The sequence below is a fragment of the Sarcophilus harrisii genome, chromosome 3 (genome assembly GCF_902635505.1).
Source record: "Sarcophilus harrisii chromosome 3, mSarHar1.11, whole genome shotgun sequence".
Lineage (NCBI taxonomy): Eukaryota > Metazoa > Chordata > Mammalia > Dasyuromorphia > Dasyuridae > Sarcophilus > Sarcophilus harrisii.
This window is the reverse complement of record NC_045428.1, coordinates 260,662,702-260,683,088: the sequence shown is the minus strand read 5'-3', so window position 1 is coordinate 260,683,088 and position 20,387 is coordinate 260,662,702. Positions and strand designations below refer to the sequence as shown.

The window sequence follows — 20,387 nt, the reverse complement described above, 5'->3', positions numbered from 1 at the left end:
CAATGTGTTCTGAGAAGAAAAGAACCAAAGTATGGTGCCATAAAAATTCCCCTATGTACATTTTTTGTCCTGCTATTAAAATATAAACTTCTTCAAGGCAAAGACTACTATGGTTTTGCATAGTAATTTGCATTTAACTACTTCATGAATTTTTTTCTTTATTCTTTCATTTCTTCATTTGTTAATTCATTTTCCCCTTAACTAAAATTAAAACACTTAAGAAAAAGTTAAGAGAATATATTATTGATGAGTCCTTCCAGAAGAAAGATAACCATTACCATAAAACTTCAAGAATAAGATTGTATGACAATATTGTCCTCTACATCCTAAATCACCACTGGTCCTCTTGCCTTCTGCCTGTCACTGGACTTTGATTACTCGGGAGGAAAGAGTGAGGCTGATGATTTCATTAAACTCTGTCTCACTTGAACCTAATTCAAGCACAAGTCAAGACATTATCTGGTGATATCACTGGTCCTCTTCCAAAACAAAGATTGAAAACAACAATATCTACTATGTTAATATTGCCTTCATATCAAGGATAATAGTCTTTCAGGGATTGCACTAAAAACTATAGTAAAGTATCAGTTCCTTATAATTTTTGTTAAGTCTGTTGTAAATAAAACATATTTTGTTCTTGATTTAATATTAACCTGCACTTTTTCCCCTCTTAGTAATGTATCATTTGGAAGTTACTCAATTTTGAGGTAGAATTCTATGTTCCTTTTGTATTCATTCATAGTCATGATGGTATGACTTGAAAAAAAAAATCAGATCCTTAAAGATAATTATTATTTTCTAAGAAGATTTTCCGTTATCTGCTTTTTTCCTATGAAATATTTTTATGAACTTATCTCTTTGAGCAACTTTCCCAACTTTCATTCATAATCAAAAATTGAATTCCCATAAGATGTTTCTTGTAGGGCTATTCTATTTGGATTCTGATTTTAATGATATGGGTCTCTACCCTTGACAATAGAGCTTACCAGCTCCTATTGTTACCTCCCATTAATAGTCAATCAATAGGCACAATTAACAGTCAGCAAAAATATTTCAGATGGCATAACATAAAGAAAAAAAAAAAGCAAAATAAAACAAAAAAATCTTCTTTTCCTCTCCTTCTCCTCCTCTCCCCAAATTCCAGTAATTCATTCTCTAAGCTTTAGCCACAGCATCTATGGGAAGAGTAGGTGTAAATATAGAATATAAAAATAGTGAGACACAGATATAAGGAATTCATACTTCAAGTTGACTTCCAAATCCAGAATTTTATGACTCAGAAGTCCTTTCTCTTATCATATAGTTCTCTCTGCAATCCAGTTTTTGATTGCTAAAGCCAGTTCATTTCTGAGTTCAGTGTTAGTTCCCTTCTCTGCCACCAAAAGTTCTACTCTTGGAAAAGCTTCCTTTTCAATGTCTGTCTCCCTTCCTAAACTTGTCTGTCTATACTATAGTCTTCTAAATATAATGCCTCCTAGGTTAAATATCTCTACTCCAAAGTAACATGACTTATGGTGGAAGGGAAGGGAAAAGAAACCTTCTCTCCTCTATCCCAGGCCTGACCTGCCATTACCACCTCTAGCAATTTCAGACATATCTGGGAAAAAAATGTTTGCTTTTTATCACATTGAAAACTGAACTGTGGGGTAGCATAATGCAGTAGCTAGAGCACAACCCTGAAGTCAGAAGAACTTGAGTTCAAATCTGGCCTCAGACACTTAACACTTATTAGCTATGTGACCTTGGGCAAGTCACTTAACCTCAAGTGCGGAAGGAAGGAAGGAAGGAAAGAAGGAAGGAAAGAAGGAAGGAAGGAAGGAAGGAAGGAAGGAAGGAAGGAAGGAACAGAAGGAAGCAGGGGAAGAAGAAAGGAAGGAATCATTTTAATCTAACTTTTTCCTTTTTATATACATATGAAGACAGAGCTAAAAGGAAGGAGAGTTTCTTTTATTTTCAAGAGGATTTTGTATCCTCTAGGGATCTCTGCATTAGTATTTACTCTACATTTACTTCAGTCTTAGGTTGTTTTTCTGGCATTCTAAGAGAAGGTAAGGTGATTACTGTTCAAGACAAGTTATCCATTTAAAAAGTTTCAACTAAGAAAATGCAATCTACCTCCAAAGAAAGAACTGATGGAGTCTGAATGCAGATTGAAATATACTTAAAAAAACAAAAACAAAAACAAACCTTTATTTTTCTTCATTTTTTATTTGTGTATATATTTTCTTTCACAATCTGACTAATATGGAAATAAATTCTGAATGACTGCACATATAAAAGTTATATCAAATTGTCTTATTAATAAAAGGGTAGGGAGATAATTTGGAACTCAAAATTGTAAAAAAATGTAAAAAAATAGTTTTTATATTGAATGGGAAAAAAATAAATTATTAAAAATAAAATTTTAAACACAATTTTACTTTATTTAATCAAAATCACTTCATAGGAAGAAAAAAATGCAATTTCCTAGATAAATCAGAATTTGTTTCACCTACAAAATCATACTACTGGCTTTATACCAACCATCATAGATACAGAGTAGAAAGGAACTTTAGAGGTCATTGAATTTCATACTCACATGTATAAGGAAACTAAGATTTGGAGAGATTAGAGAATTTATCCATAGTAACAGACACATGTCAGATGTAGTACTTGCGCTTAAGTCTCCTGACTATCTAATATACCAACCTATTAGCAATCCTTTAATTAGTCAACCAAATCTCAGTCTTTTTTTTTTTTAACTTTATTATTTTTTTTTATTTAATAGCCTTTTATTTACAGGATATATGCATGGGTAACTTTACAGCATTAACAATTGCCAAACCGCTTGTTCCAATTTTTCACCTCTTACCCCCCCCACCCCCTCCCCTAGATGGCAGGATGACCAGTAGATGTTAAATATATTAAAATATAAATTAGATACAAAATAAGTATACATGACCAAAACGTTATTTTGCTGTACAAAAAGAATCAGACTCTGAAATGCTGTACAATTAGCTTGTGAAGGAAATCAAAAATGCAGGTATGCATAAATATAGGGATTGGGAATTCAATGTAATGGTTTCTAGTCATCTCCCAGAGTTCTTTTTCTGGGCATAGCTGGTTCAGTTCATTACTGCTCCATTAGAAATGCAAATCTCAGTCTTATCAAAATGTGTAAACTCTCTATTTGAGAACCATCATCTATCAGAAAAATCTACATTTCCTGACATATTTGGAAAATAATAGTATAAAAGAATCTCATCATTCTGGCTCTATTCATTACCTGGAAAGGGTGAAGAAAAACAAAAGAAGCAAATCCCTCTTTTGTCACTAGTGATTCACATCAGATCTGAAGGTTTTATTTATTTGTTATGTAAAAATAGCTCTTATGATTAATCAGTTTTTCAAGTGTCCATCATTTTTCAGCAAAGAGAATTATTAAGAATGCCAATATGTAACTCCATCCAATCATTTAAGATTAATATTTGCGTTAAAGAGTGACTTTCTCTCACCATTTACTTTAAAATAATAGAGTAAGGGACTTCTGTTGAATCAGAGCAGAGAGAAAAGTTAAAGATGTGAAATTACAGAAATGTCCATATAACTATTTCTGAAAATCATATGAGGGACTGATTCTAGTGAAAATCCCCATTTTTAAGTTTAAGGACATTCTCTTTCTAGGCTGTATAACTGGAATACTTGGATCTTTGTGTGACTAGTAATATGGTCAAAGAGCAAAATGAAGTACACTGGTTTTTGGGTTAACAGAAAATTAGGATTTACAAAAAAAATATGATCCAAAATTATAGAAGAAGAGAAAGAATACTTATCCTTACTCATCTATCAAATGATGTGCATCATTGTGATTACATATTGTTTGTTTTAGATTACCTAAGAAGGAAAAATATGTTTTTGAATATTTATATTTTTGAATATTCATAGCTGAAAAACAAAGAAATATCAGCTCCTTTCTAATTTCAGGAGTATAGAAATAGTATTAGAAAAACAAGGCTAGTCTGGCTTAGAGTGTAGTTTAGTAGAATAAGCACTAAACTTAAAGGCAAAGTTTTTAAAATTCTAATTATAGGATTACCTTGCAAGGTTGACTTTGGGCCACATTTTTGAGCCTCTTTATCTATCAAATGGGCAAGTTTCATTGTCTACCTCACATATTTATTATTATTATCAATTGAGATAACCCATGTAAAAGTGTTTTTTTTAACAAGAAAGTGTTAAATTATGTAATTTGTCTTTGAAAAAAATTCTGAACTATTCCCATTGATTAAACTTTATTTATGTTTACTAATGTATATCATATAGTATATTATAGTATTTAGGAAGCTGTTTGTGGGCACTAAAATAATTGAAGTGATTTGCCAAGAGGGAACAAAGTACCATACATTGTCCCGAAGTAGTACAAACCTTAATTCAATAGTGTGTGTGTATGCGTGTGTGTGTGTGTGTGTGTGTGTTGTATGTGAATATTGATATCTAATAGGCAAAAGAGAAAACACTATATCATTGGTGTGACTACTAGCTGATTGTGGGAAGAGGGAGAGAGAGATCAGGATGGGGCAGGAGAGGAGCTCACCCTCACCCCTATCTAGTAACTTCCTATTTTAACAAATAATTCATACTAACTAACCCTAGGTTCAAAAAATCCAGATACATAATAACTTTGTGACACTGATGTAAACTGCTTATCCTCTCATTTTTCAAATCCTGTCTCTATAAATTGCAGATACATTGTCAATCTATATTGGTAGAAGAAATTTTACTTGGAGTTAAATACACAAATATAATCCAAGATTTAAACTAAATAAACAAGCAAAACTAGATAATAATCACCATTACTTCTATCTTCCAAAGGACTGTGTCTTCAGTATCTGCTAAATTAACACATGAATAAAGTATCAGTTATTTGGTATTTCAGTTATAGCAAAAGATGCAGGACTAAATTGAGTTCATTGTTTTAGAAAGTCCAAATGGTAGGTTAACCCAAACGTAGAACTTCAAGACAACATAGAATTTTTGAAAATTTTTTGAGAAAATTGAAAAATTGAAAAGTCCCATTCAACCTACCACAGTTATTGCTTAGAAGAGAAATAAACAAGATATGGTTTTAGAAGAATTAACAGCAGACTATTATTGTGTTGAAGTGAATATTGCTAGAAACTGAGATCTTAATATATGTTGTATCCTGGGCAGTTAGGTGGTACAGCAGATAGAATGCTAGGCTTGGAATTAGGAGTTATTTACTAACAAACCACTGACAAGTTTAGTTTTTCATTTATTCATTCAATGTATTAAAATCTCAAATATGCACTGTTTAGAGTAGGCTGTTATCACAGAAAAAAATCTGGTAATCTCCATGGTGAATAATAGTAGCTTTAAAAATATCAATTGCTCAAAAAACCACAGCTCAATGTTTTATACATCTCAGGTATTTTCATTTCATCAGGGAACTTCAAATTTACTGTTTTAAAACAAAGTAGTTAATTTTAATGGAATTTCAATAAGTGGCAATTAGATTGGAGAACAGGCCTATTTTTATCTGAGGAAACCTTTTCAAAGGAAAAGTTATAATTGATCACTAGGATAACTTCTATTATCAGTACAAACTAACTTTACATATACATAAACAAGGACTGGAAATGAAGGTGAATGACCAAAATATAAAAGGAAAAGTTGAAAACTTTGGCTGATGATATTCCCAAATATCTGGATGTTCATTATTTTGTAGGGGAAATAAAACCTTATATATTTAAATAATTTAATTTTTTAGTATTACTCAGGTATTTGATATTGTGTAGGCAGAGCCCATATCTTTTTCAGATAATAAGGAGTGGGAGGGAATTTGATTCACCAGCATTTGGATTTAATCTGATTTTTTAAAAAAGAAATGATGGAAAGAGAAATAAGTAGAGAAGTATAATATCACAATATGGAATGTGTCATTTCTATGAATCAAAATTTCCTAGGGCTATGAGAGTAGGCAGCTGCCTACTAGATATAATTTAAAAGCTGTTGAATATATGATTGAAAAAAAATCCACTCCTCCCTTTTCATGGTCCTAACAAGATGCTTAAACTTTCCACTAATAAATAAATTTTCTCAAGAGTCATCAGAATATGAGAAAACAACCTCTTTCTGAAAACTGTTCTTTTTAAAAGAGTGTGTTATTATTTTTAAAGATGGAAAGCAAAAAGGATAGCAGTTTTAAAGAGTAGGAGGAATGAATTAAAATGTACTGGACTGGTTAAAGGATAATCTTTAACATTTTGGTGAAAATTAACATTTGCACTTCAAAGACTTGGGAAAAAAATAGAAAGAAATAATTGAGAAAAAGAATATTTAAAGAAATTGTGACTTTGCAGACACATAGGATAGTTTACAAATATGACTAAAAAAATAAAGCTGTATAGAACAGTTATTTCTTAATCTAAGAGAAAGTTAAAAAACAAAAAAGTAAACTGACAGAAAGCAATCTCAGATAATGTTTTTGTATTAAAGAAATTAGTAATACTGGCCCCACAATAAAGCTAACACAGAGATTTTCCCCAAAAATGGGTAGCCTATAGTTCTTTAGCACACAAAAATTTGTAACCATATTCAACTATTTATAATAAATTTATGTATGTTTATTTATGGCAGTAAATTATAAAATAATTTAATAATATATAGTATTTATGCATTTGTGATTTAGTGATTTTTTTGTTTTCTTTATACCATACTCTAAAGTTTTTTTTCTCAATAAGTAGCAAATCTCCCAAAATCCCCATTTAATTGCAAATGGTTAACTTAAAAATAACCAAAACTGGAAATGTGAAATCTACAGATGTCAAGGGATGACTGGCCCATAAGTGTATAAATATATAACATGTACATATGTAATATGTGTATGTGTATGTATTTGTGTGTATGTGTATGTATGTTAATTTCTAGCTGAAACTAAGGTTTGCAAAGCACTTTCCACATTTAGTCCCAATAACAAGTAGGTGAGGAAGACGCTATTATTATCCTTATTTTACATAAGAGCAAATTGAGGCAAAAGAAAGCTTATGTGATTTGACAAGGATTGCACAACTATAAGATTTCTGAGATAAAATATAGACAGCATTCCAGCTGTTGAGCATGTGACTGCCACATAGTGAATATAAGGTTCGTCCAAAATATTTTTTTTCCTTTAATTTTAGGAAACAAACACCTAAAACTTAAATCACTTCCACAAAATTATAAGACAAATGTATCTTTTGTGTAATGGGTGCTTAATTCAATTAACTATTGATTATGATGAATTGATTGAAATTTAATAAGGAAACATTCTTAACAAAAAGAAGAGTGAACAAAATGTTCCCTGATACCTGATATCACATTACCACAGCCTCTGCAAAGGATCTGAACACAATAATAACAGTAATTGGGTTTATGAAAAACTTAGTTCTTCTGTGCTTGAATGTTGTCCAGCCATAGTCATCCTGTGCTTGAATGATTGCCTCCAGAAAACCTCTTTAGAATGTGAGGATATGAAATTTAAATAAATCAATCTCTATAATCACCTTTGAATTTTTCAAAGAATATAATTATTATAATTTATATTTAATTATGTATACCATTATAAAGTTTTAACTATCTATGCATATATAAAAAGTTAAAAATTTTCTCCTTAAACAGAATTCTTATTTCTAAACATAAAAAAATATCATTGTAAATGAATTATTTCACTCAATAAAATATGCTAAGAATCTAAAGAGGGTTTACATTCAAATTATAAATTTTCTCTATGGAATATCTCAAGATGTTTTTGAGTATAGAAAGGAAAAGAAACTATCCTTAAGATTTGTATAAGTGAATAGAATATAGGATATTATACTCAGAGCAGATATCTCCAAGATGATCCTCCTCCCACCTCATTGGTTTTACCATACCCATTGTTTTGGCCATACCCATTCAATATGTAGATATGTAGGTATCTCTAAGTTATATATTTGTATCACTGTACTAATGAGTTTATACATATAAAACTTAAAAGTAGAAGTTAAAAAATCACAAGATATGAGGGACAATTTGAGGTAAACATTTTCAGACATAGCATAAAGTCTTGTTTATTCAACTATACTTATCTATTGCATTGGAAGGGTTTTTGTTTTGGGTGTGTGTATGTTAATGGAACAGGGGAGATAGAAGGGAAAGGAGAATGAATAATAAGTATTCCAATGTTTTTAAAAGGTAAGTCATTGTCACAGTTTTAAAAGAGAAGCTCAGAGACAAGGCAACTTTAAAACCAAAATTGAATGTATTATATTCTTTTGAAAATACAGGGTTTCACATACAGTTCCTCTCTATTGTATGTATTTGGAAAAATCTTATTCATCTTAAGGAGTTGCAAAGCAGCCTTTGCTGACACAGGTGTTATGGACTGGAAATGAAATAAATTGGAGGCAGAGGGAAGAGGAGAGAGGTCAGACAACGCAACAGCCTCTCAGTCAGAGAGGTCAGAGAACAGAGACTGCGTCTCAGTCTCCTTGTATCATCGTCTCACACGAGGAGATCCATTCTGAGTTGTATCTCCAGCAACCACTATCAGGTGGCTCCCATGTATTCCAACAGCTCCTGTGTTTTCCAACAGTAAAAAAGGATGGAGGGGCTAATCATTAAATAATAATTAGTCATAGAATCAATAGGAATTTACTGTGCTTTTGTGGGTGAAGGAGTAGCATGATTAGACATGTATTTTCATAAAATCATTGACATTTTGTGGAATGAATGGGAGAAAGAGGAGATTTAAAGCAAGGGATCTAATTAAAAGGTTTTTGCAGTTATATATGTATACATATATCTGTGAGTCATCCCTTGGCATCTGCAAGCTTCTCATTCCCAGTTTTGGCTATATTCAAGTTGACCATTGATAATTAAATGGGAATTTTGGGGAAAAACTTCAGAATATGTATGATATAGATAAAAAAAAAATAATTTGTGAAATAACATAGGAAGCAGCTAGGCACAGTAGTGGATTGAACACAGGTTTAGGAATCAGGAAAACCTGAGCTCAAATCCCACCTTCAATACTTACTATCTACAGGACAATTATTTAACCTCTCTCACCTTTGGCCTCCTTATCTGTAATATGGGAATAAATATAGCATCCTGACTTCAAAGGGTCATTGTGAGGATCAAATGAGATGACAGAGGATAAATACTATGTAAATACTAGTTAGTATTCTTGCTACCCAGCAAGACAGAAGGGAGATGGGGGATTTCATGTTAACCTCCAAAATAATTTATAAGTCATTACAGCTTTGGTGTCTCTAAGGAAGTGGCAGCATGGTGTAATGGGCCCTACCGATAAGGAAACCTGGATTGCTTCCTTGTGTCTGTATTTCTTGGCACCAGGAACTTGCTTTGCCTCATTTATAGAATAAATATAAAACCCAAATTGTTTTGAAAATCAACTATGTATAACACATAATTTCTAAAACCTACAGCATTATAAAAATGCAAGATGACATTACTAATCATACTATTTAATTTTTTTATTGAGACAGAGTGGGGGGTGAGAACAGGCTGAAAATTCACTTAGTAATTTTAAAAAGTCACAGAAAAGGAAATGAAACCTTTGCAAAATTTAAAATCAAAAAAGTAGCTACCATTTATATTTTACTTTAAGATTTCAAAAGAACTTTATACATGTTTTCATTCTCAAAATCTACCCTAGAAAGTAGATGCTAGCATTATCCCCATTTTACATATGATGAAAATAGGGTTGTGATTGGCCTACAACTAATAAGTATTTGAGGTCACTTTTGAATTCAAGTTTTCTTGACTCAGAATCTGGTATTCTAGCCACTGGTTCACCTAAATGCCTAGGTAGTTTATGCAGTAAACTAGCTTGCTTTGTTTAATACTTTCAGGCTCAGCTGTTAGAATTAAATGGCAATGCAAGCAAGAGACATTATTGAAAATCTTTATGTATGGGTACAGTTATTATAACTGAGGTAATGAATGTGTTCCCTATACTTTACAAAATAAATGATATAATTTTTTTTTCAAAAGTATCTTTCCCCTGTTTTGTCACTGAATAAATCTTCCAGGAGGAAGAAATATCTTCAGGTAGAATTTGTTATCTTCTATTTTTATCAATTACTATAATTATTTCTTCATATTTTTATAATACTCTGCTTTCACTCACATCTTAAACCCTTAAACTCTGACTTCTGACATCACTAAATTAAAACTGCTATCTCTAATGTACCAATGTTCTTTTTTGCTTAAGAAATTCAATGGCCTTTTTACAATTCTTATTCTTGACCTTTTTTGCAAAAATTGATATTATTGACTACTCTCTTCTCCTAGATATTCTTTCTTCTCTAAGATTTTGTAAGATTTGCTCTTTTCCTTCCTTCCTACCTACTCTTTCTTACTTTTCTTTGTTGGGTCATGATAATAACAATAACAGTCATGTCTTTCAGTTGCTTTCAACTCTTTGTGACCCTACAGACCAGTGGTTCTCAAACTTTTGTTTTCAGTTTCTTTATCTTATTAAAAATTATTAAGGTTCTCTTCAAAGTGTTTTTGTTTATCTGGATTATATTTATAGACATTTATTATATTGGAAATAAAAACTACTTTTGAATTTGTAGACCTTCTAAAATGGTTTCAGAGATCTCCAGGATTCTCTAGACCATACTTTGAGAACCACTGCTATAGACTTTGATACCAATACTTATCCATGTAATTTTTTTTTTGGCAAAAATTCTAAAACGGTTTGTCACTTTCTTTTTCAATGGATTAAGGCAGAGGTTAAATGATTTCTTAGGATCACACAGCTATTAAGTATCTAAGGTCAGATTTAAATTCAAGTCTTCTTGACTCCTGACCCTGTGTGCTCCAGTCAGTGAGCCATCAAGTTACTTCTAATAATAACATTTATGTGGCACTTTCTATGTGCCAGGCACTATGTTGAAGTGCTTTAAAAATATTATTTAATTCAGCCTCACAATAGCCTTGGGAGTTAAGAATTCCTACTTCTTCATTTTACAGAGGAGAAAACTGAGGCAAACAGTGGTTAAATGACTTGTTCAAGGACAGAGGCCAAACAGTTAGTATTTGGAGATATATTTGAACTCCAACTTCAGTACTTTATCTATTCTTGAAATTCCAGATAGATGTACAATAGGCACAACATACTCACATTATGCATAAGAGAAACTATTATCCTCTCACCCAAACTCATTCTGTTAGTAATTTCCCTATTGCTGTAGAAAGCATTATCACCCTTTCTGTCATCTAAATTTTGTTAACCAGAGTCATTCTTGATTCTTCCTTCTTCCTAATTGTCAAATCCAAACAAAGAGTCAAAGGATTAGAAATGGAAGATACTCAGAGGTCATTTAGTCTAAATAGCTCATTTTAAAGGTGAAGAACTTAAGACCAGAGAAATGAAGTGCTTTGCCCAAAATTAGTTAGTGGCTAAATTAGGATTTGAACCCAGAGTGAATCCAGCACTCTTTCACCTATTCCACAAAGCTGCTAATTTTGACTTTAATTTTTTCTAATAATACAAGCATCCTATTATAAATCATCATTACCTCTGACCTGGATTACTACAATTAGGCTCTTGATTAATTTCCTGTCAAAACTATCTCTCCCCTGTCAAATTCATCCTCCACTTAGTTGCCAGTGTATATTTCTAAAATATAGATATGACCAATTGCCTCCTCATCTAAAAGTGTACAGAGGAAATACAGTCTCCATTGGTATTTAAAATCTTTCAAAATCTGAAACCAGCCTACTTTTCAGGGGTTATTATATATCATTCATCTTTACATAATGTGTCTCATTCAAATTGGCTTACTTGTTAGTGTTCATACATAACATTCCACCTCTTTTCTCCAAGACTTTGCACAAGCTTTACTTCCATACCTGTACTTCCACCCAATTGCCAACTTTCAGAATCTCTCAACTTCTTCAAAGCTCAGCTCAAGCACCAGGAGGAATCCTCCAAACTGCTGCCATTTCTCTCCTCCCTGCAACTTCACTTTAACTTGCCCTATAATTTATAGTGCCTCATCTGTACACATTATTTACTCCTACTAGAATATAAGCTTCTTGAGGTCAGGGACAATTTCATTCTATCCTTTTTATTTTCAGTGACTGGTATAGTATTTGGCACATAGTAGGTGCTTAATGCTTATATAAATATATAGTTTATTTTGTGCAAAATGTTGCATATTTCCTAGGAATGAGACACATACATGAATATGTATATCAAATCCCTTGCACAATTTATTTTAACATAAATGTGCATATTTATAAAATAATCATTTCAATGATGTCACAAAAAAAGTAAAGTAATATAAATTCCCCTCTAGTGTTATCATATGAGTTTTGATAAAAAAATTAAGTTAGGATTGTTCCATTACTTGGGTCACAGCTTGTTTACAGCAAATAAAAAAAATCATGACATTACTAAAAATCTTGAGTGAATTTCATAAAAACTGTAATATTTTATTTGGAATCTAATTAAAGTTTGCATACTATCAAATTGCTTTTACTGTTATATAATTGCTGCCTATTTTAAAAACTTACTTTGATACCATTTCTGTATTTTTGCACCTTTTATTTTCAAAGAATAATTCAGTAATAGTTCCATTTTTCAATATAACTTTTTGCTTTCTACTTTCATGCACTTGAGATCTCTGTAGGTAGGATAATGACAACATATGAAGCTTTCACATATCCTTTACCTAAGCACCCAGAATTATAAAAGAAATATTGTATGTTTATTTTAAATATGTGAACATCACCATCATCATTTACTTATATTTCTTTTCAACAGTAATTCTAAAGGAAAAAATCAGTTCTATAAGTCTGAGAAATACAATATTTATGAATCTTTTTGGGAAGACATTACTGCTGTATAAATTCAAAGATCTGAATCTAGAGTAATTCAAATAAGTCATAATTTAAATGATTTTCCTCTTTTATTTTTATATACAACTCTCAGGTATCCTTAGCAATGAAAGAAAACAAAGTGCCATCAATAAATTAAACTAGTGGGTAAGCCTTAGATTGTTTATATTTGTTTTGGGAATACACTATAAGTATATGATGCTAAAATAATATTTAAAAGCAAGAAACTTAAAATGGGTCATTTGGCCTCATTTAGGCAGAAAAAAAAATTCCCCATATTTGTTTTACTGAACTCTATCCAGCTAGATGTGCTTAGAAATGTTATTTCCCTTCTCTTTGACATATGCCTTCCTAATTTTGCATTGCTTTAGCTAATATTAGAATTTTTTTTTCTCCTTAGTACAAAAAGACTGGCTGAAAAGAGTGATGAGTTGAAGTGTCTGGGGAGGAACTGAAAGAGATGGTTTGCAGGGAAAGCTGACTAAAAATTGACTATAATCAACCCACAATAGTGACCTGTCCTGTAACCATCATTAACTTGAAGAAAAACAACAACAACAACAACAAATCTACGTCAGCTTCTTATATTTCATTCTTCATACCTTCTGTTTGATGATCATGTCATTGATGTCTTCAAGATCACCCACCATCACCTTCTGAGTTTTTATCACACGATCAAGCAAGGAAAGCCAGTCAGTGAGCTCTGTCCACGCCTTGTTGAAGTCAGCTAGGGCTGGTACCTCCAACAGCAAGGAAGATGGCATTTCTAGTTTGGAGATGGTAGTTTCCTTAGTAACCAGAGTTTGCGTAACCACAGTAACAGTTTGACCAGGAGCTAAAACATTTTTTGAGGGGGAAAAAAAAGAATATAAGGAACATAGAACTAGAATTAAATCTTTCATTTTGAGAAAATATTTATTTTCATTAAATAGTAACTATAGGAAGAAAGATATAATTTATATATTTTCAACCAAATAGGTATTTACATAGTATCACCCATCAGAGGATATTTTTACTTTTATTTCTTTTACTTTTAATTAATATACATTTGATAGTTCAATTTTCAAAATATCAAGCCTGAAAAAAAAATATTTTAACATGGTTTCTTTTTAATAATAATTATGTACAATGAGAAATTGATAAGATGAATAAAAATAATCAGAACAAGAATAATGAAGTTTATTTAAAAATTTGAGAGAAGGGGGAAAATTAGGATAATATATGATTTTTGCCCTATTGTTACCATTAGTAAAGAGTAAATTGTAACCAGAGGTCAAATCCTAAGGGACCCAAGGGTCAACAAAAAATTGCTTAGTGTTAGCAGTACTATTTGTATTGGGAACAGTTTATCACATTTTCCCCCATTTAGACTAGTAATAAAAAATGGCTAGCAGTAGGGGAAAAATGGGGGTCATTAATCTTAGTGAACAGAGTTAATGAAGTCCATTATTGTTGGGACATGAAATACTGTTTTTATGATCAGTTAGTAAAAAAAATAAAAAAATAAAAAAAAAGTCTAATAAACATCACTTTACTATTTTGAATTCTATGACCAAGGCAGGCTGACAGTAAGCACCACAGTGAATAGATACTGCCAAAGAAATGTGGGGACATGAAAGAAATGTTTGTAGAATCATAGATTCAGAGTTGGGAAGGACCTAGGAGTAGAGTCTAATTCTTTAATTTTACAGAGGTAATGCAGCAATAATATGATAATACACATGAGATTCTTTTACAAAGTATATGTATTTCTCTATCAGCGGAGAAAAAAAAAAACCCTGCAACAAATTGCATCGCCCCCCCTCCTTTATATAGCTAGGCCATAGGTAATTTGAAGGAATAAAACAGGACTCCATAAAAAGAGCTTTGTGGAGAGAAGGAAGGATTCTTCTCTTTCCCTTCCTTCCAAATTGCTATAGCTCCCAACATTGACTTTTTTAGAGAAAAAAGAAAAACACAATTTGGTAGTTTGAAGTTCATTAGTCATTAAGAGTTCAAGGAAGCTACTTTGAGAAATGATATCTTTGTCAGCAGAAAAGAGTGTTTGCTATGAACTTAAGAGAGAACTAAATCTGGTAACTGAGAGTTGATTTATAGAGAGATCTTGGGAAGCCAGTTGAACAACCAACCCAATGAAAACAATGATGCCCAATAGGAGGTGTACAAGACTCTGAAAAAGACAAAAGAATCCTAGGTCCAATGCAAAAATTATTCTTGGTTAATAGATGCTAAATTCAGGTTTTTCTACCTTTGGAAAGGTTTCTAATGTTTTAAGTTCCCTCTAAATTTTGTGTCTCTAGCACACTTAACCTGCTTTAATTTTAACTCTAGGGGAAGCAATATAATATTCTTTATGCAGATATAGTAATTCAATAGGCCATAAATAGATAATATAATATATATAGCTAGATATAGATAATATAATATATACGTATATATATATAATAGATAATAATTCTTTTTAGGTCTCAGAGTTGTTGCCATGTTACTGACTCCTTCCATTTAGGGAAGGAAACCTGGCAATAGGACAATTAGCGGAACAAATTAATGCTAATATCTTATACATAGTTTAACAGGAACAAGACCCATATAAAAATAGTTTTGTTAGTAACTCACCTGTAGGAACAGAAGCCTGGTGGATAGTAAGTGATTATCATCCTGGGTTAAAGGAGAGCCATACAGACTACAATTAAACTTGAGGTAAAAAGGTGTGGATTTGAAAGAAACCAAATAACCTAAGGCCATATGCTCTTTTTATCTCTCTACCTGAAGTACTACTAATTATCATACTATCAAATATTATTGATCCCTTAGCTTGAAAAGAAAGGTAATGGATTTAATTATAATAATACTCTTCCTTCTCTCCAATCCATTCAAGTTTATGGCTACATCTGTAGACTCCAAGTTAAGAATTCCTGTAGAGGGTATTCTGTGCCCATTTATGGGTTGGTTCAAAATGTCCTTATCAGTTCACTTTATAAACCTTGAAACAAGACTGATTCTGAGCTATGCAACAAGCATGACGCTGCTCTCTCAAAGGGAAAATTTGGCTCTTTGGAAGCACAAAGACCATCTCATGTTTCACAAAAGCAAAAGGATTCACAGGCACCATCAAGTTTCCAGAATCTTATTTTTAACCCTGAGATAAAGAAATGTTCACCAGTTGACTGAGCATATAATCACAGCATTTGCAAGACTGAAGGAATTAGAGATTACTCAATCCAATTTATTTGTCTTATAAACAGAAGCTTAATCAAAAAGAATAAGTGAGTTGGCCAAGATCATACAGCTAACTGATATCAAAGTAAGAAGTAGTACCTAAGTAATGGTGTGCTAGTAAAGGTTTAACAATCAGCTCTCTGGGGGGGGGGGGGTAGTGATTGTGTATATCTATACTCTTTAAATTTAATCTGTATTATTAATATTTTCTTTATCACTTTTTTAAGCCTGGATAATCAACAAAACAATAAATAAAATCCTGATTTATAGTGGTTACTGATTTAAGTGGTGTCAAAATAAAAAAATAATAATTGGTTCTCATGAGTCTGTTCAAATTGACTCCAGCACACCCCTGAACCCAAGGCCTCCTAACTCTCAGTCCTATGCTATTTTTTATTACAACTAGCTGATTTATGAAAAGTGATATGTAAAGAGCTGTTGTGGAGAGATGTGGATCCTTCTAGAACAGGGGTAAGGAATGTCCATAAGCTGTACAGGCCCATGAAATCATTTGGTCTGGCAACTACAAATGGCAACAATCTCCCCCTGTTTGAGTATTTTAAGTTGACAATTTTATATGACCAGTGAATGATGTTATAAATATCCAAATGGCCTTTGGCAGGAAAAAACAGTTCCCCATCCCTGTTCTAAAAGATGTATCCGAATCACCCAAAGATAACAAAATTCCCTTTTTCAATCTGATCATTGATACCGTTTCACACTGGAATGCATTATGCTATATAAAAGAAATCTGGAAAATCCAGGTACTTTGAAAATTTGAATAGGAAATAGATGAACTTTGGGACATATGAAAAAAATGAATATTGCCAAAATGACAAAAAAAAAAAAAAAGGAAAATAACAGCTTTTGGAAGCACTGTAAAATACAGGAATACTAATATACAGTAAGTACTATGAAGCGATCCAATCATCAACCATTAAAGCAATTTGGAACAATACTCAAAAAGTCTCTAAACTGTGGATATGCTTTGATGATCTGACTGATATACCTGCTGATAAAAATACCAGATGTAGAAATCCTAGGAGATAATATAAAGAGAAAATGGAAACAAAAAACTAGAGACAAAGCAAATACCTGTCAGATGGAGAATTTCTGAACAATTCAGGATGTCAATATAATAGAATATTATTAAACCATAAGAAATGATTAATGGGATGGATTCTGATAAAGCTAGGAAACTTTAGATGAACTAATGCAGGCTAAAATGATTAGAACCAAGAGAAAAAAGTATACAATTATAATATTATCAAAGAAACTAATTTTGAAAGATAGAAGAACTCTAATTAGTACAATAATCATGCACAACTTTACAGAAACTGATGGTGAATCATGCTCAGAGAAGTCGCATATAATTAGTTCCAATATGAGGTGTGTGTGTGTGTGTGTGTGTGTGTGTGTATGTATGTGGTTCATCAAAGAAATGTTTGACTGCAGAGGGTTGGCAGTATTGGGTTGGAGGTAGGGTAGAGAAGAAGATGAGCATAGCAACTAGGTGATACCATAGTGCATAGTGTACCAGCACTGGAGTCCAGAAGATTCATCCTTGTAAATTCAAATCTGGCCTCCAGTACTTATGACGTGTATGACCATGGGCAAGTCACTTAATGCTGTCTGGTTCACTTTTCTCATTTATAAAATAATCTGGACAAGAAAAGAGCAAACCCCTCTAGTATCTTTGCCAAGAAAACACCAATGGACTCATGAAAAGCCCATTAACCAAAAAAAAAATTGTAAAAAAAAAAATGATAAAAGTTAGGTATAACTAATAGCTCTATTTAACAGTGACTTTCTAAAAGCAGGGGCTGTCTTTTGCTTTTCTTCATATCCCCAGTGCATAGCATAGTGCATAGCATGGTTGACTGATTGTGATGTCAAAGAATTCAAGAAAGACTCTATGGAGCCTTATATCTAATTCTAGTTGTACATGTTTGTCATCAGAATCATTGGAACAATAAGTTTAGAGGTACTGTGCTGAATGTGTCTTATTTAAATAATTATGTGCATAACATTTTCTCAGATGGCATTTTTGAATAACTTTACTTGAAATAACAGACTAGATTCTTTTCCAGTCTTGTCATATTTTTGAGATGCAATAAACAAATTGTATTATTAGTCTGAAAAAACTTGTGATTGTTGCCTAGATTTGTAATCTGTGCTGATGAAAGTGCACTTACCACCCATGGTTATAGTACAAAATAATATTTTCTGTTACTCTGCCATTTTAAAATGAAAATAAATTATCAAGAGCTGTGCTTTTCTTCCAATTAAAAAAAGAAAATCAAGATCAAAATCACTGTCATGAATTGAGTTTGACAAACTAAAATGGTAACATGAATAATGGTGGTAATGGAGACTAATGTATGATTTGATCCAATATGTTGGATTTTGCTTTTGTTACTTGAAAGAAATTGAGAATAAAAGAGTATTCTTTTCAATTCAATTTCAATGACAGTTCACAAATGATTGCTTTCATTTATAGAAAATGTAATTGGATAAAGAAAAATCATTGGTCAGATAACAACTATCTTTACTTAATAGTGGGACTTAAAAGCTATTACTAATTCATTTTGCAAAACTCTGTATGCTGTATTATATATGCTTTTGTAGAATTTTCCTCATATGGGTCTTCTCTGATTCACAAGTTTGGTTGGTTAGAGTAAAAAAAAAAAAAACACATATTCTATTCCTGGCTTTGTCAGAGAAAGCAGAGAACTCATTTATCCTTTATGTATTCCATTTCATGTATTTAAAAGTGCCTACTTTCCTGGGTTTCAGAGTATTAGAATCATATACTTATAGAAGAGACTGCATAAGGGAAGTCTATCAAGTATCTTTAAATATCCCCTTCCTACACACAGCTCCTTAACTTAAGAAGACAGCAATATCTTTTGCACTGCTCTGGGTCACTGGTTCAAGATATTGTAAGCTATTTGCATTCCAATTTAAGAAAAGTGCTCTTAATAAAATTTATTTTAGGGACTTTTAGATATAGTTAAAAATTGTTCTTTATTTTTAATTTGAAAAACTTTGATTTTCAAAGAGGCTGGATATTTCAATAGAAATAAATTCTAGGCTATAAGAATAGATAGGTTTAAGGCATGGAGTATTATTGAGCATGTATAATACTGATTCCTTGACCCTTAATGTGACAATTCCTTTGTGGTTTTATTCAAATGAAAATAAATTGGTAAGGTAATGTTTTGTGAGTTTAGAGTAATATGGTTAACAAATTTCTTGACAAAGGGAAAATTGCTAGTCTAGTACTTTGAAGATCTGAATTTCAAATTTGCCACTAAGCAGCTTTGTGATCTTGGGTAAGTCAGTTAACATTAAGCCTCAGTTTTCAGCTCTGTAAAAAGGAACAGTTGGTTCTCATGTTTTGTTTTGTTTTCCCATTACCCCAATATGGAAACTGTATAGCTAAGGATAAGAAGGAGCAGAATGTTTGGATATTTCTCATTGCTTTGTTTCGTCAACAACCATCATTCAACAGTTTTAAACTGGAAGATGGAATTCACATTAATATATTTTTGTTTTGATCTTAAAGTCCCTTAGCAATACCACCTATTAAGGCCCCTGCTAGAAAAGTACAGATTACTTAGAAATAATATTAGAATATGATCAGGATGCTGACATAGTGAGGGCAGTTGGAGAATTCCTAAGATGCTTTCCCTTTTGTGTCCATATTGTGTCCTGCTCAAACACTAGCTTTATGTCCCTTCCCTGGAAAAGGGCTTGTGACAATGTGGTCCTTCTAGTTATGCATTATTACATAGACCAATCACCCTTCTGTACCCATACAACTAAGCACAAGGAATCAACAGTCTATTAGTCAACAAAGATTTATTAAATATTAACTATATGTATTAGGAACTATACTAAGAACTGAAGATATGGAGAAGAAAAAGCAATTCATATTCATCTTACATTCTAATGGTAGAACCAACTTATCAAAATCTGATGATACAAGATCTAGATAGAGGAAATGGAAGGTAACTATACAATGATGACATATCAACTGGGAAGAGAGAACCCAAAGGATTTTTTTGGAGGAATTTGAGCCGAATCTTAGAAGATACCAAAGAGCTGAATGTTGGGAAGAAGAATGTTCCAAGCATTTTGAACAATTAATACAAAAGCTTGAAGACAGGTGATGGGTGTATGGAGTCAGTCAGGAACCACAAGTAAGACAAATATGACAAGGATGAAAAACCAGCAAAAAAAATGGAAAAGGAGAAGTCAGACAAGAAGAA

The 20,387-nt window shown here is 32.1% G+C and overlaps 1 protein-coding gene across 10 annotated transcripts in view; it reads right to left on the bottom strand.

The window, feature by feature from the left end:
* DMD (dystrophin) overlaps positions 1-20,387 on the bottom strand; it is a 2,285,006-nt gene that overhangs the window by 653,594 nt on the left and 1,611,025 nt on the right. For all 10 annotated transcript variants that reach the window (XM_031963631.1, XM_031963630.1, XM_031963635.1 and 7 more), the window contains one exon: positions 13,497-13,729. In XM_031963631.1, the coding sequence (XP_031819491.1) occupies positions 13,497-13,729 (233 nt within the window). The remainder of the gene's footprint in view (positions 1-13,496; positions 13,730-20,387) is intronic.